The sequence below is a fragment of the Cyanistes caeruleus genome, chromosome 6 (genome assembly GCF_971803275.1).
Source record: "Cyanistes caeruleus chromosome 6, bCyaCae1.hap1.1, whole genome shotgun sequence".
Taxonomy (NCBI): Eukaryota; Metazoa; Chordata; class Aves; order Passeriformes; family Paridae; genus Cyanistes; species Cyanistes caeruleus.
The window spans coordinates 23,984,249-24,009,567 of NC_141706.1; the positions used below are offsets into that span (position 1 = coordinate 23,984,249).

Sequence of the window (25,319 nt, forward strand, 5' to 3'; positions counted from 1 at the left end):
TCGTCAGATACTGTAATTGCACAAGAAGCTAAGCAAGATGATCATTATCACAGGTTTTAGCAGAGTGAGCAAAAGATAAAAGGAAAAGGATGTCAATCAAGCCAAAAGAGAATGAAGCTGGGGGTTTTTGCAAAGCAACAATTCCAGCTCTTGTGAACCTCAGTTACAGAAAAGTTCTGCTGGCTTTTTATCAGGGTTGATGCTGCAGTTTGCTGCCTGGATCCATTTCCTTCATACTCAAAGACAAATCACAGAGGGGCTATGCAGCCCCACAAGCAGCAACTGTAAACCTCTTTCAGCTCTCTGCTGGGTGAGAAGCTGATGAATGATGATTGAAGGAGGAAATGCTCCATTCTGCATCCTGCTTCCTGTTGTCTCACAGGCAGACTGACCACCAACATTGCTCTTTTGCTGCACAGTGCCTAGGAAAACACCAAAGATGTTGTCTGGAGGATGCTTTGCACTTTGTTCTCTCTTGCTCTGGATAGCAGACAAGACAGAGACCTCAAGCAGCTTCTCTGAGCCTGGGGAACAGTTCACAGGCTCGTGGGCTGAAAGCAATTAAATTCAGCTATAGCAAGCCAGCTGCCATTGAGACAACAGAGTTAGGGTAGACTGTTGGAAACCAAGAAATAGAAACTTCTACAGATGCTGAAGGGTTCAATCTGCAGCCTTGGAAAGAGCTTGGATTAATGTAATGATGAAGGTACACAGACATTGGGTAGAGAAATTATAAACTTATGTTCCTATAGTTACAAGTAAGAATATGTCTTAAGTAGGTAAGAAATTATATTAGATAAAATAGTTTGAGGTTTAAGCTGTAATAGTGACTTATAGAATAGGCTAGAGATCCAAAAACTATAACAGAGATGTGCATGTGACCTGTCAGCTTATAGGCTAAGAGAGAGACACAGTACAGCAAAATTAAATACAGGTGATCGGTTAAATAAGTGAAAACAAGCTTTGTGTCAACTGCCTATTTGGCTAAAATGTTCTTCTGTGTGAAGAAGAAACTTGTGTCTTCCTTGAGCTATGGCTGATTTGTTGCTCCTCTAAATCTCACGCCTTGAGACTGATACCTTATCTGGCTACTTGAGCAATAAATCATCTCAAAGAAAGGTGGTCCCATCCCTCGTTCTTCATCTCAACAGTGGACTGCACAGCAGTTTGCCTTCTTAGGAGGCAAGCTAAACCTCAGGGCTACCTTTTGCTACCTTACCTCCCAGCTTCATGGGAGATGGCTTGTGATTACAGTTGTAGGCTACAGCAGCCCAAACTGAGAGCACAGGACATTTTATCCTCATTGCAGCCCTTGCTCACCAAACACCATGTCAAGATAGGCACTTAGAGACTCCAACACCACCTGAACTTGGATAGTGAAGAAAGTGGAAGGATAGGATAGATTAAACTCAAGGATAAGTACATCCTCTCAGAAACAGTAACACAGCTTGCTCACAAGATGTTTTCCAATAACAGAGCTACCAACAGTCAACTGAACCCTCTCCCGCTTCTAAAGCGGGCGTCAGTGTTCCCTAAGCCTAAAGCAACCACAGTAAGCTGCCATTTTCATCCTCTTTCCAAAGCTGCTCCACTGACAGCCATACTAGGCACAGCTAGAGCTGGAGACGTCCACCTGACTCCCTTTGCAAGGATGAGATTCCAACATGCTGAGTGGAACGAGAACAGACCAAAGCAGGCAGCGTGCACTTTGTTTAAAGAGAAAGGAGGTAAGATTCAGTGCTGGACAACATTAGTTTTACAGTAAGGATGCAGAAGACTCGTTTCCCTGAGGGTGGCAGCATGACTGCAGAGATGCCATCAGAAAAAAGGCTCAGCTACAACAGAGCTGACAGGCAAAGCCTTCTGACTCCATAGAAATACAGGAGTACACTTGCACACCCCACTCTCTGGTCCACTGATTCCCAGTAATACTGATTAACATTCCTCAGCAAACCTCAGCTGCCACTTCTTTGGATTTGCCTGAACCTCCAGTAACCCAACTGTAACCACTCTCCAGCCTCCTGCAAAGCCCAGAACAGCCCAAAGCCACAGGCTGGAGCCACCAGCTGCCTGCAGGCAGGAGCAACAGCAGCTTTAGGGGGTGGTTCATAGACTGGGGTGCCCACTTCCATTCCCTTATCATGTCCTCCCATGCCACAGGGCCCCTCACTCATATGATTTGACAATCAGCTTTGTGGCCCTTGCCAGAGATTCATCTCATCCACATGCTGCAGACAATTCATAGCTATAGTGTGTGTTGACAGGTCAGTTACTGACTTTTCCATTTCTCAATATTTAAGTTGCTGGGTTTTTTTTAACTCCCCATCTCCATCATCCACTCCATAAGGATACCAGATCTCAGAGAAGCAAACACTGGAAAAAATTTAGGAGGAAGGCAAAATACAGATTTTGCACCTTGCACACAGTAACATTGCCTTGAAAACTAGTCCTTGTGCCAGGCCTGTCAGTTTATCCTGTGGTAAATACAGTCACCACAGGCATGCTAGGAAACATGCATTCCTGTTTCAAAACCATTTCCCAAGTGCATACCCAACCCAATTTAACCTCTCACCTCATCAGCAATCCCCCTTCAGAGCAATGCTTTTCTGGGGAAGAGGTAGGAATTAAATTTCCTCATCTCGTATTTCCTCCCCACCTTTTCCCATGAGAAGTCATCCCTCAGTGTGCCATGGCAGCTGTACATTCCAGAAACCCTGATGTTGTACACAGTTTTGGAATTGTGAGATTTTTGCCTGATGCACACTGACCTCAATTATCCCCAAAGAGATGTAAGACAAGAGCCACTGCTATGGTCCCACCAGCTGAAGGGAAAAAGCCCTGCCTGCAGTTGCTGAGCAAATACCAAACCATTACTGATTCTGTCACTTCTCTGAAGGGCTGGATAACACTGGACATCTCCTCCAGGTCATTTTCCTGACCAACATGCTTGCACAAGACAAAACCAGCCAAGCTGTGTATTATGCAGGAACAAAACTGACCTCACTTTTAGGACACAGGTAGCAATCAGAGCAGATGTGATGCTGTGCTCTGACAGACTGAGACACTTTGGTCAGATCATTTATGGTAAATCAGCGTACATATTTCATAGCAGTTCTCCCTATCACTTTTGACAGTGTAGTTCGCAAAACCCCTGCCTTTTAACATGTTCATTAAATTGTGTAGCATGAAAGAGGCCAAGCTCTACCAAGAGGCCCTTAAAGTATGACTGCAATATCAAGAAATGCTGCAGCTCTACACAGCTTTCACGTGTTTTCATTTCTAACATGCAAACACAGAGGGATAAATTGCTCTTGGACAGCCTTGCACACAATTAAAAGAAAGCTCTGGCATGCAGCAGAACGTTATTCTCAGAGAAAGGACAGGAAGAACTCCATGGAAAAGAGGGCCAGTATCCACAACACTAGTAGTTAAAGCCATGCAGAAAGTGTCAGGCACATGGGAGAGGGACTACACTCATGACTTTTATCCTGGGCCAACTCCTTTCCACAGACAGCTGGAGCCTCAGTGATGGAAAGTGTTGTACCATGCAGCCATGAGAACACTCTGCTAAGCCAGCCAGCCCTTTCCCAGACTGCTATGTATTACTATATGTTAAATCCACTGGTCTTTGGGACATTTATAGTCAATTGTGGGCAGCACTGGAAAGAAGGCCTATCCACTGCTGGAAGTTGTTTACTTGGGAATTTCTTGTGTCTCTTCAGGTAAGTGCTGCCAGCTGGCACACACTAACATTATCAAAACCTACTCATTAGTATGCAATTTAATGAAGGAACATCTTAGAATCTTACTTACCACTCCACGCAAGGTTGGAGGTATCAGCCCACAATAGACAGGGATAAAGGCGCTGCAGACACAGGCCTGAGGGAGAAAGAGATCCAGAATCTAAGAATCAGATCAAAGCCTACTGAAACTATTACTGTTCTCAGAACACCACGCTAGCATGTGCTGACAATTATACTCCAGTACTAAGGACATCTGGAGACCAAGGCAAAACAAAACAGCACACAGTTCCTGCCCAGTCCTCTGCAGTAAGAAGCCATTCACCTGGATCAGTTCCTCCCTGGAATTGAAGTCTGACAATATCACATTTTCTCCATCAGAGACCCGTGTCAGGGAAATACCCAAACGTCCTGCTGCAACCTCATGCCCATTCTCTGGCACCATCTTATACAGGCACATCCGAATGGTCTTCACCAAGTTGAAAGAGGGATGGAGTGGGCCCAAGAACCTCTTCCGGGCTTCTTTTGACGCACGAATAATGCTGGCACCAGCCTCACCTGCAACGAGAGAAAGACAAATGCACCATGAAACGCTACCAAACGCTTCTGCTTTACAAAACTAGGCACAGAAAAGTCTCATTCCCAGCTTTCCCCAGAGGTTTCTCCCCACTGGCTACTACATAACTCAAACCAAGAGGTTATTTACAGGGGTGTTACAGAAGTCATGGAAGTTTGCTGTCTTGGCCCTCACACACCCCCAAAACAAAGAGTCACACTCCCCTTACATTTTGTGAACTCAAAGAAGATTCTGTGCATCTGACTAAGGCCTTTTTTTAGATCCTATTGCACTGGTCCGTAAAGAGCTGGTGAAAACAGACTAAGAAAGAAAACAAGTCTGATACTTCAACAGCTTTGAGCTTATGGATAAATCTACTTCAAAACATATTCCACTAAAACTTTTCTAGCAAGCATCTTTTTCCAGACAGGAAAACTGATCATCAGCTAGTAAGCAAAAGTGTCAAAATAGGAAAGCTGGCACTTTCCAGCTAAATGATCCCAACTCTTCTGTCATCGTCAGCCACATCTCAAGTCCACAAGAGGGACTAACACTCCATTAGGGAATCATAGACTTAGTTCCTCCTGCAGAGTCTCTGGTGTCCCATCCCTCCATATCCAATTCCACAGCACTAAACTAGGCCCTGATGGCAAGCAGGACTTACAAAGGAATGCTTGCTTTACCCTTTCACACAATGACCCAGCTGGTTTTGAGAAGAGGAGACATCACAGCTGCATAAAAGGGAAGGTATCTGCTAAACCAATTATCTGTCACTGGGAGCTCCATCTGGCAAATGCATCAGAGCCCTCCAGTAGGAAAAAAGGGATGGGAGGAAACAAAAATACAAAACCACAGCATCCAACATGTTGCCCTTTGCATTCACTGACTGCTGCCTCCCCATCCAGCCATGGTGAGACAACAGTTCCTTTTAAGTACCAGCTAATCACTGCATTCCAAGGAGCTTCAGGAACACATATGTGAGAAGCATGTGAGGGCAAGAATTAGAGAAACCAGGAGAAAAGAAACATGCTTTTACAAATGAAGACTTGTCTCCAATCAAACCGAAGGTCATTTCCTAGAAAAGGACAAGAGACTACCAGTTCAAGCCAACTGGAAGTCCCCTCATTTCGCTCTCTCACTCAATTTTTGAATTACAAAAACAAGGCAGCAGAATGAAAGAACTCAAGTTAGACCCAGGTTAATAAATACAATGGAGATAAGAGCAACAACCCTCAATGCTATGTTGACACATCCCAACCTTTTGCAATACACGTGTGCCAGCAACATGTTTTCCATCAATGCAGCCTGGGAACGTGATTCTGGGCTTAGGAAACCCACCAACACCAGTAGCTCAAGCACGCAGAGAACTGGACCCTTGAACATGACCAGAGACTCTGAGGCCAGGATTTTAGGCACTGTGAGGTAGCAACTTAGCGGAAAAGCCAAAGTTCCCCCTCTGAAGCAATTTTTAGCCCTGTAATCCCAGTCTTCTGTCCTAAAGCAATGTTTAGCAGTCTAATTCTGATCTTACTTACTCAATTAGCAGTAAGCCATTGAGCCAAGCCTGTTCCAGTTAGTAGCCACATGGTTCAACATCCTTCCCAATATGAAAGAAGTCAGCCCCACAGAAATACACTTTATAATCACTGAGACATTAGCACTCAAAACGCTCCCTAAGACACCTTCATGTCTGTCAAGGGGAAGAAAGACACAAAAGAACTGAAATTGAGGAAGAAACTGAAGAAATCCCAGCCCAGCACCTCAGTCACACAACCCCATAAGGTAAAATCCTCTGCACTGAGTGCCTTGCAGGGAATTGTTGGCTTGGTTGAAACCCCCAGTGGGAGGGTGGGTGCTGAGTGTGCAGCTGAAGGGAGACCCCTGTGTGCAAAAGCCATGCTGGGGAGAGTGTGGGTTATCCAAGAGGTGGTGCTTAGAGAACAATGCTTTCAGGCTTGACATCTCAGTGTGCAGAAAGACATGACAGCAATACTGAAAACAACTGCAACTAAACGGAGCTTATGACTGTTTGAACAAAAATGTGAGCTGGAAGGGGTTTTTTTAAGAAAAACAGGAGAGCAAGGTCCTGATTATGAAAAAACAGAAAACAGCATTTGAGGGAAGCCCCGAGTTACAGCTGCCTGCTCTATCAGTGTTTCATAATCAAGAGGGCAAAGTGAGATTATTGCTAATTAGCAAGTTCAGTCTTTGAAAACTTTCTGGGTTTTTTTTTGTTTTGGGTTCCTTTTATATATGTGTGCATACGTACATACCCAGAGAAGCTTTGAGCCACTTCTGTTTAAAGACATCTGTGATTCTGCTGGACTCGCTGAATCACTTGCACCAAAGGTGGATGTGGAATTGCACTGTGGGAAGGCATGAGCACAGGGTGACCTGCAGTACCACCAGCTTTCCTGGAGATAAGGCCAGCTGAGGGGTCAGCCAAAGAAGATAGGTTTATGTAGCAAGATCCATGATAGATGACAAGTCCTCTTGGAAATATATTTGGGAGGAGAGAAAAGAAGTAACAGAGCTTTAATCCTGTTACTACCAGAAGTGCTATTCCAGGAAAACCGGCTCAAATTCTGTTTGCAATCAGTCTGAGGGAGCAGCTGAATTAGAAGCAGTCAAGAGAGACAACTCCTACAGGGGTCAGCCAACAGCTCTTGATTATTACTAGAACTAGCCCAGTGCCAAATGCAACCCTTAGGAAAGCTTCTAATTGTTTTTTATGGATCTAGTGATTCAGGACACAGAGTCATAGGAAAAATATGAATTAAATTTATATTTCCTTATTGCAGTACATACCACAGGGCAGAGGCAATCCCTAATAGTTAGCTGTGTTTGCTGAGAAAACATTTCATTCTTCTCACACCAACCAATTAATTCAACACCTTTCCCTATACAGATTCACTAAGCCAATATTCCTCAAAAATATTGAATTAATATAGATTAGAATATTAGAATTTTTCATTTTCATTAGGAAACCCACATTCCCCTTTACTCCTATCCCCATCATTGCCCTGCTGGGTGTTGTTATACATAAACCCAAGTACTTCAGGGCTATTGTCCTTATCTGAATTTCAGCTGTGATGACGCAAAGGAGCATCATACAGTTGTGTCCTGAAACACCCTAACATGTCCCTTGCCAGAAAAGGGAGGCCAGCTGCTCCCCCTCTGCTGATTTGTCATCTGCAGTGGCTACAAGGGGCAAGATTGTGGCACTCATGGGAAAAGCCTGAAGGCAGCAGCTAGCTCACATTTCATTTTTAAACTACATCAATCCAGCTTCACATTAGCTTACTGATATAGAGTTTGATTGTTCCCTTTAACAACTGACTTTCAGCTCTATCAGTCAAGCTCAACTCCAAAGTAACCCAGTAACTAAGTCTGTACTGCCTGTCATCCCCTCAACTCTAACCTGAAAAGCATTCAAGCAGCATGTGCTATTTATAACTGTAAACAAACACCCCAGCAGAGCAGCTTGCTGTTACTCTGCCTCTGGAACAGCAGAGCTGAAGATGGATCACCTAAAACTGATGTTAGCTGAGCAGTTGGAAGAGCCTTAACTGCTGCCAAGGGCTCTGGGATAAAACAAAGGCTACTCCAAACCTGTGCAGTCCATGAGGATGAGGACTACTGCAAAGCTTCAATACAGCACAACAGGAGGGGTGACAAGTGGGGAAGAAGGGCCCCTCCAGACCTACATCTGCAGCAGCAGGGCTTTGGCATCAAGGGCACCAGGATGGTCTCCTGTTAAACCACATGTTAGATCATATTGGTATCTATTTGCCAGCCAGTGAAATGATAGATGACCCATGAAGTATTTCAAATGGAAAAAAGCATCTAAGACACAGACAAAAATAGGAACAGAACAAGCTGAATAGGGGGAAGGGCATTCTCAATACTCAACCCAGCAGCTCACCCACAACACTGCAGCTCTCCCCCTCCGGGAGAGCTCTGTGTCAGCACAAAGATCACCTGTGCCAGGGACATTCCCACTCCCTGCCTAGTGCAACAGAAAACAAGATACAAACTTAAAAGGAAAAGTTTTCCAACACTGAGAGGAGACACAGAGACCTGGTGGATGTAGGGACAACACTCTCTGTCCCTCCTGGCAGGAGGTCACGCCCCAGACTGCAGATGCCATAACTTGCCTGGACTAGTGGGGCAGGCAGGAAACTGCAGATCCTCACTAAACCTGCTTCTCATTCAACACCAACAAATGGACTCCTTCCTACACATCAGCAACATTCCTTCCTCCTCATTCCTTACCCAGTTAAGGCTCCAGACTGGCCCAACACACCAACAGCTTTGAAAGGAAACCAACTTGAAGAAGGAAGCACTTTTGCTATTCCCACAGGCCCTTAACAGCCTTATGCCTTGATTGCTTGGGACCACATGACCAAGCTCTTTCAACTAAGATTTTCAGGACAGGAGTCCTGCCAGCCCTGTGTATTATAACCAGGGACCTCATTCCAGAACTCCTTAAGTTCTGCTCAGCTCTCTGCTCCAGGGAGGTTTGTGTGATACTCAGCACGGATGTCCCTTTTAAGAGTCCCCTTTTAAGAGTAAATCTTTGCTTTGCTTTCAATGCAGCTGGTTGCTGAACACTGCTGGAATTGACATTATTTCAGTGGTAGATCCCAGTCTGGATGTGAATTTAGGAATAGGATGAGTCAGAAGGAATTTATTAGCATGATTTTCCCCAACATTAATTTATCTCGGTTGCCCATCTCTTGCTATTTCAGCTGTTCTGTGCCACATACATGGAAGAGCTATAAGTCAGTCTCTGACAATGAACAGAGGTTTCAGGAGAGCTGTTTAGTGTTCTCCCAGGGCACAAATCCTCAAGCTGCTCCAGCTCAGCATGCACAGCTCCTTCACTTGCCTCTTTTCTAAGTACTGAGAGTAAGCAATGCACATGCTTTCCTGCCTGGCCTCTCCCAGGAGATGATATAGTCCTAATTACAACACAGTCCTGTCACCACCCCAAAAGGAACCCACAAAGCTATAAACAAGAGGCACCAAAACAAGTTTTCGAACTGACATCTAGAAAATAATTAACAGAGAACTTTATTGGATGTTTCCTCATGGGTAGCTCAGATCATCAGAAAGTGCCTGTCTGCTCATCCCAAGGAGCAGTGCACAGCAACCTGCCAGTGACCCAAGGACAACCCCAATTCTTGTGGGCAATGACCTCAGTTTGTGGAAGATCCCACTGCTTGGGTAGGCTTCTGTTCCACTTTCCACACTCATGCTGAAGCAACCTGATTTCTACTTATTGTCCCAAGAGAGCAAGAACCAGCCAACATTTCAGCCAAGTTGAACAAAGGCCAACTTGTCCTGAATGGGAACCTGACCCAAGATGTTCTCTGATGGTCCATTAGAGAGGCTGAAGAGATGCCAAAGTGGGTCCCAAAGACAAATCCATGCCAGCATGAAATAAAGAGCCATGTTTTACAACCTGTCCTTATAAGACATGTTCAGGTGATACGTGTATCCCACAGCTGGTGACAGGTCTTTGATTTCAATCTGAAATCCTGGACAGACACCTAAAAGCACTGGCTGTGGAAAGAAAACCCCTCACTGGCCTCAAGTTGTAAAACTGCCACTATTTGATGTAAATAAAAAACACCCACTTTTAAAAAGGCTGGGGGATAGCAGCTAGCACTGAAGTCTTCAAAAGCACCAGCTCTTCACATCTGTGCACATCTTCCTGTAAGCCAGTTCAACTGAGAAACACCATGTACCAGAACAAGCTGCTCTTTTGGGACTTCCCTAATTTTTGTTGTTCTAATGTAATTTTTTTTTTATTTTATTTAAGGTCTTCATTCAGTCCTCCTCTCCAACTATTTTGCCATCAGGTAAGAAACAGTTCAGCTCACTTGGCTCCAGATAAGAGATATAGGAAGGTAAGTTTTCTTTTTATTTTTGGTGATACCTAGAAAGTAAACACAACTCCCCTCACAACCACACCCACTCATTTTGCAGACAGTCCCACTGCTTGACCAGCTGTTCCCTGTGGCAAGATCAGAGGCTCTGTGCAGAGATTTAACCTCAGAGATAAACAAACAAACAATTTTTTAAAGGAGAGTTCTTAGAAAGCCTGGCCACCAGCTGTACGTAATAGTGTTTCTCCCCCTTTGCTCAGGAATGAGAGACACTGACACCCCACAGGAGCAACTCCTAGGGATCCCTGTTAGACTACAGTCAGCAACACCTATTCTGATCTTACAGGTGGGGCAAGTGCAAACACCAAGAGAAAGAGACAGCTTTTCAAGTAAGGTCAGCTGTTGCAGCCAGAGGCAGATGCTAAAAGAAAGGTTCAGCCCACAATACTTTCCGGTTCAGATTCTTCACACTCAGCATTGCTTAGGCTAGACACAAACAGTTTAGACTAAGACATACTGGGCAGCAAAAAGGCTACATAAATTCAGATTATTTGCAGCTGCTTCAGAACCAGAAGCCTCCCTCTTTAACGTGTTTGTCCCAAGACGTTTGCTTTTCTGTTTCAACTGGGGAAAAAAAAAAAAAAGCAAGCTGTCAGTTATGTTACCTGTTTAAATAAACACAAACCAAAAGGAGACATTTTTCCCATTTGAGCCAAAAGATATGGTTAGTGTGCTCTAGATACCAGTTAATAGATGAACCAGAACTATTGCCACATGCTAGATACGAGGAATGTAAGAGGAAGATCTGCTTTTAAGTTGCCAGGGTTTTTACCTCTTGCACAGAGCAGCTCACAAGGCAGCCCACAGTGACTGCCACATGCCCATCCATCAGGGACCCTCATGCAAGCCCAAGTCCAGATGCATCACTCATACCCCACCTTAAGGTCCATTGTTCTGCTTTTTACAGAAGTAAACAAGGAGAGCAGGCATAAGAACTCACAGGCTTGATGATGTCTCTAGCTAAATTTTTGCACTGGACTTAATGAAGTGGTGGCACACCAAAGCCTCTCTAGAACTGCTGTTCAAGCTGAGACTTGCTTTATTTCTGTGGTCAGGACGGGAGCGCTTATTTTTGCAACACAAATTCAAAAACAGCGCAGCTGCTGCTGTGAAACAATCAATAGGAAGGGCAGGAGGCAGCTCAGTGCAGGCAGCCGGCCAGGATCACTGTCACAACCACAACAGCAACACCCACTAGTCTAATCTTTCTCTACTGTAACGCTCTAATACAAGGCTTAGTGCTCTGTTAAAGGCTTAATTTCTGTTCTTAGCATTAGAGAAATTAAATGACAGAACAGTGCATGAAAAGGAAAAGCTGCTCAGGACCCCAGGCGAGTTGAACTGAAAGCTATGTTCCATCTTCATCCATGCATCAGTCCCTGTTAATGCTACCAATTCAGACAGCACGGGACGACAAGAAAAGAGGATAGAAAAGAGTAGACAAGGTGCAGCTCAGATCCTTGCTGCTGACGTTGGACCAGGTAATACTAAGTTTGAAGAAATTCTTTTAAAGACAAATACTCATCCAGAGAAAGCTACTGGAGGGGAAAAACAGTCCAAAACCCATCTTGCAACGAGAAATTACCTTCTCTGGTCTGCACAGAGGCAAAAGTGGAACCACATCCAAATCTCACTTTATTCACCTGAGTGAGAATTACTAACACAAAGCCTCCAGTCACTGTCATTCTGAGAGGGAACTAGTGTGGAAAGATCAAGCTTCACACACATTCACAATGTTGCACACACAGTTCATGTTCACTTCTAGGTCATTTTCCAGGATAGCATCACACACACACACCACTAGAGAAAACAGAACTGTTTTCACTTCACTGGGGAGGCATTACTAAAAGAAAAACATTTTAGAATAAATCAGGGCAGGAGAGAAGATACCTTTGATAGGCACCAGTGATCCACAAAGCTAGAAACTGGAGTTAGCAGTGATCATTTCTACTTCCAGTCTGAAGAAATAGGTGCCATTCTAGCAGCCTTTCAGCTTTGTCACATACCAACCATTACCCTCAGCTGTCTCATCTACACCAAAACAAAACCCACACACAGCTTTTGGTTGCTGTCAGCCTAAGCCCTGCAGAAGGCTTTCCTGTGTGCTTCCAAATGACAGTTGTTTCATGTTCAGAGATGATACCAGAAACATGGCTGGTTCTGATGCTCAGCAGCCTTTCTCCTTGTCCTTTCCACTGTACACTTGTGTGACTGCTAAAACCCTGACACAGATGAGAGGAACAGCCCTGACACCCTCCACTGGCTCTCAGCCTGCATCATGCCCAGCTCTCATGCTCACAAGGCTCACCAACCGCTCCAATCGATGCCAAGCCCCTCCCTGTGCACCTGTGAACACACTGCCTGCTGAGCCCCCTTTGCCCTCCCTTCTCAGGCAGGTCAAGTGTCACCTTACACCCCAAACTCTTCCCCAGTGGCCCTGGCATAAGCAGGACAGACTCCAGCAAGGAAGTGAGAATCAAAAGCTTAGTTTCCAAAGCAATCCTCTGGCAAAGGGTGTTGTTGGTATTTTGCTCTAGAATGATTCTCCTTTTGTTGGAGCAGCATGAGGCAGATCACAACGCTAAGCTGCATAGCTTGGGAACCATGGCAAAAAATCTAGAAACTGATGCTACCTTTCTTCCAGAGACATCAGCAGTAGACCCCCAGACAAAACATGACTGGGGTTCTGAAAACAACAGCATAAGCAGAACTGCAGCTGCTCACAGAGGGTTGTACAGATCCCTGCAGGGGGACAAGCCACTGCTCAACCCTTCCTGCAGGGCTGAGCACACAACAACAGCAAGACAGATGTTCAGATGAACATTTGACACATGAACTCTTCTGTCTGCAAAAATATGGCTATTAGTTAAATGCTTCCCTTAAAGATCATTTAACCAACCCCTATATAAGAACACTAGGATAGATAAATCAATGTAAGTCTCCATGCTCACAGACTGCTCTGAAACAGACTCTAGGTTTTTCCATGTATGGTATAACTATGGCATCCTGAATCCACACTCTGCCTCCATAATACACTGGAATTTTTTTTATTTTTTTTAATTGGCCAGGCCTAGCACTGAATCAGCAGCATTCAATGCAGCCAGCAAGACTGGCCCTTGTAATTAACATATGTTTAGGGATTCCTGATTCATTTACACCCTCAGATGTCACCTCCTCTACTTCAGGATGCTAAACTAGATAATCCACAGGAGTGGCAAACTCAGAGACTGCCAGAACCTCCAACGCTACAATGCTATTCAATCCTTTAAATCCTAAACCTAAAAAAGGCCTCCAAAACCAATATCCATCCAAACAAACTTCAGTGTATGAAGAAAAAAAGAATTGTTCATTCTCAGAGGAAATCCTCCAGGCACAGCACAGCTAAAAGCCTGGGAAACAGTGGCAGAAGAACACTTCACAAAGCTTGCAGATTCCAAAGGTCTTGTCAGGCAGAAGTCACTACTGGGGACTTGGCCTTTATCTGTACCAGAAAGCACATCCAGTTCTGTTCTACGAGAGTGCCAGAGGGCAGCAGAAAGCCCTGGGTTCTAATAAAGCTATCAGCTCCCACACCTGATGTAACACACTGCACTGCAGATCAGCACAACCCCAGGGACGGGATTCAGGCCTGCCACAAGCAGCTGTTGTATCACAAGTGACAAAAACTCTCTCCTCAATTCCTCTGGCCTTTGGTACTACAAATGGCTGGGCTACAACGATCTCCAGCAACTTTTCTATGCTCCCAGGCTCACTAATTACCTCTCTCCTATGTGCTCCTTGGAAGGGATTTTCTACTGCCTCAGACTTTACCACTTGTAGGACATATTTTGCCTTTTTCCAGGGACATGGACTTATTTAGGGCCTTCCACATGGAATCATTATTTTCTCTACCCCTCCTGTTCACTAGCTCTTACTCTACTTGCTTGACAAGGCACACAGCCCAAGGCAAATACATATACACAGGCTCTGCCAACTCCCACTTAATTGAAGACACATCCTGACTTTCACCTCAAGTCCCAAGAACACTTAGCAGAAAGGAAGAGGATAAGTATTAGAGCTGGGCAGCAAAAGTGTAGAAGAGCAGAAAATTCACTGGAAAAGGGGTGGCCACTTTGGAATTCAGCCACAAGTAGAGTTTGTATTGCAAAGAGCAAGGTAAACAGGAGTCACCCACTCACACTGCCCCTTGGAGTAAGGTTTCTAAAGTTTTGCAAAGGTCCTGTAATTAGAAGGCCTGCCCATTCCCATCTCCAGAAAGAAAGAATGCTGACTAATTACCATTTCCAGCCTTTGCATGGTCCTCTTCAAGTACAGTGGAAATCATGCACAGAAGAGCTGGAAATCCTCTCCAGCCAAGCCAGAGAGCATTTCATCTGTGCTTCATGGAGGTCACAGAGAGGAACATGGAGAAACCCAGAGTGAGCAGGGGCCCAACACCTGAGTACAATCCCAAGCTCTCTGCACTGGAAGGTAACAGAGCCCCCCAACAGGAAACAAGCACCACCAGCTACTGAACATGCAGGCAGAGCTGCTGTAACCATTGCAGCAGCAGGAGTTTGGAACTGAATGACACAGCAAGAAAGTTGAGGAAGGTATTTTGATTTATCAGGACTGAACTTCCCACCATAATCAGTAAGTGGGCATAGAACCCTGAAGTACATACAACAGCTTCTCCTATTTTACATGGAGGACTTGCAGTTGCCTTGAAGAGTTTGGGGAGGTAAGAGGCAGAGAGAAGTGGAACAGCTCAGACATGCTGCAAGTTACAGAGATGTGCTGAACCTACGTATCAGAAGAATGACCAAAGACCTCTTGTGCTGTTGCCAGAGACACTGCACAGCTGCTGCCATGGCTGACAGCAAGGCTGGGCACCAAGCTGCTCTGCACACCTGCTGTCTATGTGGAGTGCCAAAAGAATAAACACATGCCTTGCTAGGACTGTTTTTTGCTAGAAGTGGCTCCTTTCCTTCCCTTGCACTCATCCAAGACACCTGCAAAAGCACCTTTCCTTACGGAAGTTTTCTTATTAGAGCCAGACAGACAGCAGGAACAAGCTCCTTCCCTCCCATCAAAAGGTACTGCAGGGTGCTCTGGCTGCCAGCTTACTCCTCTGGACACCTGATCCTAGAGCCCTGTGACTGCTGAGGGCACTGATCCAGACTCGGCAGCTTCTCCACCAAGCCAGTGAACATTTCCGACTATGTCAGCACAGAACATATCCCCTGCACCTCTATTTCCACCACAGAAAAAAAATTATTTACCGTTTCCAAGAAGCACCAGAAGGTTCCCCATGAATTATATCCATTTATGTACATAAAGGTGTCTCTCCCTCCTGAGCTGGGGCTATTGACCTCAACTCTTTCTCCAGGGAAGGCCTCTGCAGGAGGTACAAGTGACCATCTCCTGTGCAAGGAGGGACATGACTACTGAGACATCACAGGTGCTACAAAACTTCATCATATATACTTTCCCTAGGATAAGCATCCTGATTCATGCCTCGGCCAGCATAAACTGGCATTGCTCTGAGGATTCTATAGACTCTAAGCTGGTTTATTTCCCTCTGTCAATCTGGGATTTGGTATTAAGATAACACAAACACAGAGAAAATAAATCTCCATGACCAGTTCTTAAGCCTTTGTATGCACATAATCAAATTGCAGAAACACATTTAAGATGCTTATATTGCTAATTATCTCAGTTTCAAGAGGTTTTATTCATTGGGCTTTTTTTCTTTTTTTTTTTTTCTCCTGCTACCCAATGGAAAATGTCTCTACAGTTCAGCATCCCAATTGTTGGTGGTCACATGGTGACAGCTGACAAGCAAACCCAAATGTCAAATAGCTTATTTCATCTCATGTCAAGCTTGAGAAAGAGTCCTGATAAAGACAGCAATTAAAAATAATTAAATAAAAATATGCTTTAAGTGCTCTCCAAAGAGCATCCCAAACAATGCTACTCAATCTAGCAGACACACAGCCTCTTTTCTGTATTCTTAGTACTAAAAGCATCTTCTCAGCTTGCTTTTTCATTTTCTGTCGACCTTGCCATGCTTTAGGAGAACAGCTAACTTCCACAGATGGTGTTTGACAGCCAGCTTTGCATTTCACAGCAGAACCCACCCCCCCCTTCCCCCAGAATAGAAGAAATTCAGGAGTACCAACCCACCCTCAGACAGGGCTGTCTAGGACAACATTCACATGCCACACAGACAGTTGAGATGCTGTTGGTTAACTAGGAGTCAGAGGAACCGTAGTATCAGCTCAAAGACAGCTTTTCAGCTTCACATCCCATAATTTATTCAGGCTGCTATGCTCCCAAAGCAGCACAACAAATCCCATACTGCTCACCAAAGTGAGATGATTCCAGACCTTCCCAAAAATACATTTCCCTACTCAGTATTCGGGGTAAAAGAATCCTACAGTAGCTGCACTTTAGCATTCCTTGTGACTGAAAAAGGATGGTCTCACCATATTTCATAAGCCAGTTTTTCTCATCCAGGCCAGTGACTTTCAGATTTATATACAGACAGGTGACCATCCTCAAAGCTCCACACCTAGGATTTGTGAAAAGCTACAGGATTTGAGGTATGCACAAAGAGAAGACTGCAATGCCAGCACTTGGTGAAGTGAAAACTTGGTGAAACTTTTTGGTGAAAACTTTTCATTTGCTTGGCATATAAATGTGCATTTCCTGTCATGCTGGACTCTGAAAGCCCCAAGAGACAGTACAGGTATGACAGAGGCTATTTTCCAGAATACCCTTAGAGCAAGAAGCTATTCATGCCATAACACTGTGCACAATCAGGTAACTTGTAAGCACAGGAGACTGCCAAATGCACCTTGATAGCCATACAGATTATTCTAGTGGAAAAATTGCACTGCTTTTTCATGCCAGCAAACAGAAGAACCTCAAAGCTGGAGAGTGAGCACTTCAGATGCAGGGCAGCATCACTGTTGTAACCTTAAACAATAAATCCAAGATCCCTCCAACTTAATGGTAAAGTGCTTAACCAGAGCTAGGCAAGGTCATATCAGACTGCAAATACCTCCTGATCTCTTATATAAATATAAGATGCCCTGCCCAATATGTTCACCCAATGTTGTTTTCTTTGCTATTCTCAAACACGCCTTTGAAGCCCACAGCGTGCTCTAAAGGCTGCAGATCACTTGGTCAGGGCTTTCAGTTCAGTGTCAGCCCACAGCAAAGCCTTCCTGTCCTACACAAATGATGACAGGAGATCTTAACTAACAGAGAAGGCAGAATGAGTGCACAGGCAAGCTGAATAGATGCAAAGGCCAGAGGGAAAAAGCTGGAAAAGAAACCACTAAATGGGATCTTATTTTCTGAAGTCAAGGAAGATTTCTGCTCTCTCTGATCAAGGTCTCAAAAGACTGGATTCAAAGGAAAACCCCCAAGGAAGAGGTTTTTCCACTCCTCCCTTGCAAGTATTTGTCTCTGCACAGTAGAGTCTTCTTGAGTTCACAGGCATGAGGGCACTCTACACAATCTGCACACACTCAAATAAGCAAGGCTTCTGCAAAATTCCCCTGTTTGTCATTCATCAAGAGACACTTTAGCATTCCAGTTTCATGGACAGGGCAACAGACAGGGCAGAGCAGCAGTTGCCACAGGATTCAAAGCCCATGGGCTACCACCTGCTCTCAGCAGCACAGCAAACACAGGTACTCAGGACCCTACAAGAGCCTATATGAGAATGAGCTGCTCTCCTAGTTCAGGCTTAGCAGTACCTTCTGCCCTGTCTTCTTTTACCCCTATGATTTCATTCTAACCTCTGGACCTCTGCCTGGAAGCTGCACTGTCAGGAGGTTTGTGACACGGACAAGGTACGGTGATACCACGGCCCTGCCACGCACACCATGTGCTTTTACTTTCAGAAATCAACTCTGTTGCCTTGGAGCTGCTCTCTACCCAAGATACATGTCAGTCACACAGGTGAGTCAGAAGAAAACAATTCCAGAGAAGTCAAATAGAAGACAGAACTGTAACACCCGAGACCCAAGCCCTGGTTAGCTTTAAAGAGCATGGTTTGCCCTCCTTCAGGAGGTAGGTGAATGCTTCTCAGAAGGTGGCCCCTGACCCAGTCCTCTTGATAATGCCTCCCACTGCACCTCACAGGGAGTGGGAAAAACCATTCTGATTCACAGAAAGTTCTCTACCACGCTGGATGCCTCCCCAGAGCAGTGCCTGGCACACCATGGATGCTCTGAACATATAAATAGCAAGGACAAAGCAGACATGATAACAGGATTGCTCAGCACTCAGAGTGGCATCTGAGTAAGGCAAAGGATTTGGGCACTACCGTCAGCCTGTGCCACACCTTCGAGTGGCAGACGGATCACCCAGTTAGGGAACTAATTGGGGAGTCACTCTTCAACAGAAGCAGCAGCAGTTAAACAACTAAATCCCTGGCAGCTACCTACAAAGGGATCCCTACACAAGAAGGGATTAGGGATTTTTAGCCTTTGTCCGCAGTAAAAGTTGGCACCAGGGCATCACTACAGCCTTTGAGATCTCAGATTGGGGTCTGAACAGCTTTTAAGAGTTCCAGAAGTTATGGCTGCACCTCACTGGGGATTTCTATAAACAAATGCTTAGGAAGGGAAACTTCAAACCTAACTACACAGAAAATGTTAACTTTTTCTGCATGAGAGCTACATCTCAAAAAGGAGTGCTGTGGAAAAATACCTGTCAAGGAGAACCTCAAGCAGTAAACAGCTCTGGCTGCCCTTAGCTCTCAGAGAGGCTCATAATTCTCTGTGACTAAATAGATGTACCTGATTCTCTCACACCACATTCCCCTTTAAAGCTTAAGAAACTTTTCTGCAGTTGTTATTCACAACATAAATGTTTCCAAGTACAGACCCCAACACGTTTGTTGACTTCCTTCCACATGCAAAACGACAAAAAAGCCAGGAGGCATCACAGACCATTTTGTTCAGCTGTTCCCCAGCCACAGGGACACACTACACTATGTTCACATGTATGCTTCATAGGTAACTTTTTAAGGTCATTCTGTAACTTGAAAACAGAGATAAAATCTCCTAAACTGGAGATCTAGCTCTTGCAGAGGGAAAGAGAATTCCTCAGTGCCCAAGACCACAAGAAATAATCCTCCTCCAGAAATAAATATGCAGACTGAAGGCTGTGCCACTCAGAGATGCTGCCCAGCTCCCACCTGCACATGCAAACTCGATGTCTCCATCTCCAGCCACTTCACAGCCAGCAAGGGCCGGTGTTCGCACAGTGCGAGGCTCCTCTCCTCACCCAGAGCCCCACCAGACCCACAGCCAAGCAAGGCAAACCCACAAACCGAACCCAACAAGTCCACATTAGATAGGTCTGTGCGGGTGGGTGTCAGAACCAGGACCCCTGTGCTAACTTCCTACCATCAGGGGCCTCCCTGACCTCAGCCACCCGTCAGGGACCGGGGCTGGGGGAAAGGCCTTAAAAACAAAGCGCCGCTCGCACTTCGGGAGGAGGGGGGCGCAGCGCTATTTACACGCACATACGTATATAAACCCACAGCCCCTCGCTGTTGCTCTAATTAACAAATTAGCAGTAACGAAGGGAACAGGCGAAGGAGCGCCGGGCTCGGCCCCCGCTTACCGAGGCAGGCGCCGCTGACGAGGGCGGTGGCGGTGAGCGCCCCGGCCGAGGCGCCGTACACCTTCTTGGCGTTGGCGACCAGGAACGGGGCATGTTCCTGCAGGCAGCTGGCCACGCCGATGTGATAGACCCCCAGGAAGCCGCAGCCGGCGAAGGAGATATTCCAGGTGGAGTCCAGCGGGAACATGGCCTCCGCGCCCCGCTAGAGGCGGGGGGTGCTGGGGGGAAGCAGCAGTGGCCGCAGCCGAGAGGTGAAGCCGCGGAACTCTCCTCGCACCGCCTCGGGACGGGCGGGACAGCCGGGAAACGCTGCTGCCGAAGACAAGAACGCAGAACACGGCAGCGTTTGCCGCTGGCAGAGCTCTCCCGGCTGCCAACTTTATATGCGGCGGCCCGGCCCTCGGGCCCGCCCCGGCATGGCCACCGCCCCTCGGCAGCCCCGGCGCGGGCGGGATCGCCCGGCCCCTCCTGCCAACCCTTCCTCCGGTGAACCTCTCGCCCGGCCCTGAAGCGGCGAGGGCCCTGAAGCGGCGAGGGCTCTGAAGGGGCGAGGGCCGAGCCAGCTGCTCGGATGAGAGGGTTGCGGCTGCGAGCAGCACCCCAAACCTCGCCCTGTCCCGGGGCAGCAGGCTGTCCTTCCCTCACGGATCATCCTGATTCTTGGCATCTGCTCCGAGTCCTTGGGGTTTCCTTTGTTTTTCAGGGATCGGGCTAGAAACGTGAGAGAACGGGAAAAGCTTTTCCCTTTCACAAAAAGCTGAGGAGTCAGAAGGAGGCAAGTCTTGTCACAGCAATAGGGGAACTGGGAAAAAGGCAATCTCCCTGTTCCCCCTCAACAGCTTTCTCTGCCTCTTAACTCAGGATCGTTGGAAGGGACCCACAAGAATCATTGAGCCCAGCTCCTGGACCTGCACAGGATGTCCCCAAGAGCACACCGTGTGCCCAAGAGTACTGTGCAAACACTTCCTGAACTCTTGTTAAGACTTGTGTTGTGACCACTTCCCTGGGGAAGCTGTTCCAGTCCTCAACCGCTCTCTGCGGGAAGAACCTTTTCCTAGAATCAAATTTAAACCTGCCCTGACACAGCTTCAGGCCATTCCCTCGAGTCCTGTCAGTGGTCACCAGAAAGATCAGTGTCTGCCCCTTCTCTTCCCTACAAGAGGAAGTTGTAGACTGTTGTATACTAATCATCAAAATACATGTATTTGCTTACCTTTGCTAATCTTTTCTCAACATTTTTTTCCTCTACATGCCTCTAAGCTCGCCAAAATGCTTACATTTAGTCAGGGCAACTGTGATTTTCAGCACTATTTCTGCACAAGGTTGTCACAGGGCAGCACTGGGTGAGAGGCCAGTACTAGTAGACCATCAAAATAGATTACAGAGGCTGTAAAGATTGCCTTGCCATAAACAATGCAGACTACAGTCATCCCAATCATTACGTAAGTATGAAAGTTTACAGAGACATCAAAAAAATAAGCATAGCAAGAGAAAGAGCTGCAGTACTCAAAGATGGGAAGCAAGATCAGCAGAAGGGAGGTGTGGGGGGATTCAAAACAAAAAGCATAAATTTTTAATGGAAGTAACATAAGGCAAAAAGCACTTTCTACCAAAGTTAAAAAAACTTAATAATTTTGGCATAAAGCAATTTGAATTAGTTTTCTTATAACTGGTCAGAAGTTTCTCACTTGGGATAGTGTTAGACCTGTCCTTAACAGCTCTTTCACCATTTATGCAAGTGGACATCATCCAAGCAGCCCCTCTTCCTTCTATTCCAAACATCCTTTCAAATGATACAAGGGAAGATAATACCCTGTCTACAGTGGCCATCCAGGTTGCAAGAACAGCTAATTAATGCCTCGGTCTACTGCCTCAAAGTCAGGTGACTGAAGCAACTAAATTCAGCAGGTAACTGTTCCATAAATCCAATATTTGAGTTCAAATTAGACATCATATTCCAGCCTCTACAGGCAGAGCACTTTTTCATTAAGTGTTTGCACTTTGCTTTCATCAGACAGGCAGGAGCACAGCTTTATCTTTCTTTCAGGTCCTGCCCCCAAGCCCACCACCTCACCTAGCTGCCAGGAACTACCCTTTATACATATTAACTGATCCTGAGGCACATAAAGAATTAACCCTGCTTACCTTAATCCTCTCTTTATATCCATCCTACTGTCCCTTCCTCTTATAACTCTAGTTCCTTTTGTAATTTCCTTCTTCCCTTGCATTTGATGTGGTTACGTAACCCTTGTCAGCCCTCATCTCCTCCACCTAGAGAGGCCAGCCCTGGCACACCTGAGCTTTGACTCTCTTACAGGCTCTTAACACCAAGGCAATCACAGAGCTTCCACCCCATGCTTCTGATGACACAGAAAGGTATTTCCATGTAGTGGACCCCAAAGGAATCATTGTATCTCTCCTTTTCCAGAACAGGGATTATTCTGTAGAAGAACTGGTCACTGGACTGTGACTTTAGCAGAAGTCTGTGGCAAAACCGACCACTGAACCTTGTTTGCAGATACCTCCCAAACACTTGTAACCACAAGAACATCTTCATTCTGGAGCCAACGCTGCTCCCTCTTTTTCCAGCATTTCACAAGCCTTAATGTTCCTAGCATGTCTGGAAAACAGAAACAATGCTGCGACAATGCTGGAGTTAGTTTCACTTGATTTCCCAACAGCAATCTCATCCTGAGTTGTTTACATCACTCTGCCTTGGCCCTCAAGGTTACTTATTTGAGGAGGTTAATGCTGCCCTGTTGAAACAGGTCGATGAAAAGAACCATGTGAACACTAATCTTGTGGAGTGCTGCCTGGGTACTGGCACAAGCAAGCCAACAACCAACTCTGCTTTGCTCAAAAATACATTAACCCCCAAAATAACCTCTTTCACCCCAGTAAGAAAGTGCTATACTTCTGCTATTGCTCGCAATGCAGCATTAAGCCAGATCAGCAAGATTTACAAGGCAGCTTTTACTGGGTGTCAAACTCCGACTGAAACTCTTCAAATCTACTCGTGCCCCTACAAGTTGAGATGCCACAGAAACAACTTCATATGCAATCTCTCATTGCTGTGTTTATTGTCTAGCCTAATGAATGGCGAGCTGTTAGTACCTACAAGATAATAACATTCAAGCAATCTCTGCTTTTTCAGGCAAGACCTTGTGGTTTTGCTGGCCATTGGGAATTCAAGGGACAACGAAAGGCAGCCTGTTATTCCAGAAAGTTACCTTAGTATTGTTGTCTGCAGTCAGCCAGAAAGGTGCACCAGTCATGAAGCTCAAGCCACATGCTCTTAACATCGCTGGAAAGCCAGAGTTAAATGTCTTTTTCTTACCTGTGATGCTTGTGTATGTCAGGTCATTCCAAGGCAGACTCTTGGCAGCTGCTTCATAGGAGCATCTCACAAGGCAGAAGTGCGGTCCTGCTCTCTTGGGACTGAATTTTTATTCTAGGAAAGGTACGACAGCCATCTCTGCCCCTATGTAAGTCAAACCTACTGAGTTCAGCAGGCCTGCCTGCATGTAGCAGCTTGCCTTGGTAGTAAGAGTGGAACCAGTTGAGAGTGACCCCAGGGAGCCATTGCTTATTGCTTTACAGTAGTGTCCAGGACATTATCCCTGCTTTCCAAGTAGTGGAGATGTCTCATCCCTCTCCCTGGCCCATGGTGTTTGTAAGGAATGATTTTCAGTGAGAGCTGATTTAAGATGGCATGGCATTCGTGTACCATGAGGAAAGCCTGCACATTTCAATGTCAAGCCTATGACTAAATCACTCTCCCCTGCTGTCAATTTGGTAATGATCAGTTACCAGTGTAATCTCCAGGCACAAGACTATCCCTCCTTTTCTCTTCAATACCCTTGAGCCTATCTTTTACAAGGAATTCAGGAAAAATCTTCTCTAGCTAAAATTGATTCTGTAAGGGGGACAGACTAGGCCACAAATCCAAGAATTAGCAGGCACTAATCTTCTCTGAGAGAATCATGGAATTCAAGGCACCCACTTCACCAGTACCCTTGCCTTTGGAAATCATTGTGAAGTCTGAAGGGCCATCACTGAGACTTGAAAATTCAGAACAGTGACTCCAAAGCAGAAGCAGGGATCCCATCTCCTTCACAGCTGAAGCTCATTGAAATCAGAAAGCCAGAGTGGTGAACTCCATGCAGAGCACCAAACAAGGGTACAACAGACTTCCAGACACAACACTTCCATGTACAAAGCCATCAGGTGGCAACAGTTTCATAAACAGGTAAGGAAGGGGGAATTAAGCTTAATAGGTTTGATTTTGTATTCAGAAGAAATGTTCACTATGCAAAGGTTTTGGAAAATTCTGCAAAATACGCGTGAGATCTTGGAGCAGAGCCGAGCCATGCCCTGACCTTCTCAAGAAAAACCTATGAGGTGGTTATGTTACATTGGCTCCATGTGGCACTGTGATGAGAGCTCTATTTTCAGTGCTTTCCCTGAGAGCTGTCCCAGAAGTTTCTTCTCAGAACACTTTACCAAATTAGCTTGCTTTCTTCTCAGAGGAGGTTGACAGTTTTCATGAAAATTATGCACTTTCACAAAGGAATTTAAAGGTTGTAAGAGGACACTCACCACAGATCGGGTCCATAATTCAAGGTTAAAAGGCCAAATGGAGAAGATAAATAAAAACACAGTGAAAAAAAGTTAGTCTAGGTTTAGTTGTATTCCTCCCCTCATCACAGTAGCAAGCAGCTGGCACCACAGGTTTGTTTCATTCCATGAGCCTGGGCACAGCAAACTCATGAAATAGCTCAGTGCCATTCAAACAAATTCCCTTGCGCATGGAAAAACCCTGAATGGTGTGCCAGGGCCATCCCTTCCTGTGTAAACACCGACAGTGCTCTCAAAGCAGCAAAGCAAGGCACTACTGGGGAGGGAGGGAGGCACCTCTCCATAAAACCACATCCAAGAACCATGTTTTTTTTTTTTCAATGACCTGAAATGGAGAAATCACTAAGGACCACAGCCCCCTCTCCAATCCCAGTGCTGAACCAGTCCCATGTCTGACAAAGAACTGCCATGAACATGAGTGGTTTCATTACTACCAGATCACCAGGCTGGCACCTAAGAGAAAGTAGATGAAAGGTATTTGCACTGTTACCTCCTGTACATTTTTTTTTGCAGCAGGGCCAGAAGGGCAAGGGTTAGTTGCTTATATCATGGGCATTCTGAGGCTCTAACTTCCAACTGCTCTCTTGCTTGGCTGTGAAGTATTGCGTTTTCTCTCAGTATGCCAGAGAGATAGAATAGTTTTTCCTACTTGGATTTCACCCATCTCTACTCTCAGAAGTATTTGCCATGCTTTGTCCAATGACTCATATGACCACAGCTGTATCAGCAATTGTTACTTTTCTCCAAAAACAACTACACTAGGAAAGTTCCTCAGTATACACACTGTAGGGATCTTTTTGACTC

General features: G+C 45.6%; 1 protein-coding gene and 1 long non-coding RNA gene across 3 annotated transcripts in view; one reads left to right on the forward strand and one right to left on the reverse strand.

Annotated features, from left to right (window-relative positions):
* Nucleotides 1–20,745, reverse strand: part of PNPLA2 (patatin like domain 2, triacylglycerol lipase) — a 30,735-nt gene extending 9,990 nt beyond the window's left edge. The window contains exons 1-3 of one of the 2 annotated variants that reach the window (XM_023928898.2): nucleotides 19,878–20,745; nucleotides 4,066–4,298; nucleotides 3,814–3,879 (exon numbers count right to left, since the gene is read on the reverse strand). In XM_023928898.2, the coding sequence (XP_023784666.1) occupies nucleotides 3,814–3,879; nucleotides 4,066–4,298; nucleotides 19,878–20,064 (486 nt within the window). In that variant the 5' untranslated portion in view covers nucleotides 20,065–20,745. Of the gene's footprint in view, nucleotides 1–3,813; nucleotides 3,880–4,065; nucleotides 4,299–19,657; nucleotides 19,757–19,877 lie in introns of those variants that run through there. The other variant, XM_086895700.1, reaches the window with a different exon arrangement.
* LOC147652522 (uncharacterized) lies at nucleotides 1,584–15,189 on the forward strand. Its single transcript, XR_015288717.1, has 3 exons — nucleotides 1,584–1,727; nucleotides 10,124–10,163; nucleotides 10,291–15,189. It is a non-coding gene; the product is annotated as an uncharacterized LOC147652522 (long non-coding RNA).
* Nucleotides 20,746–25,319: the final 4,574 nt, after the last annotated feature.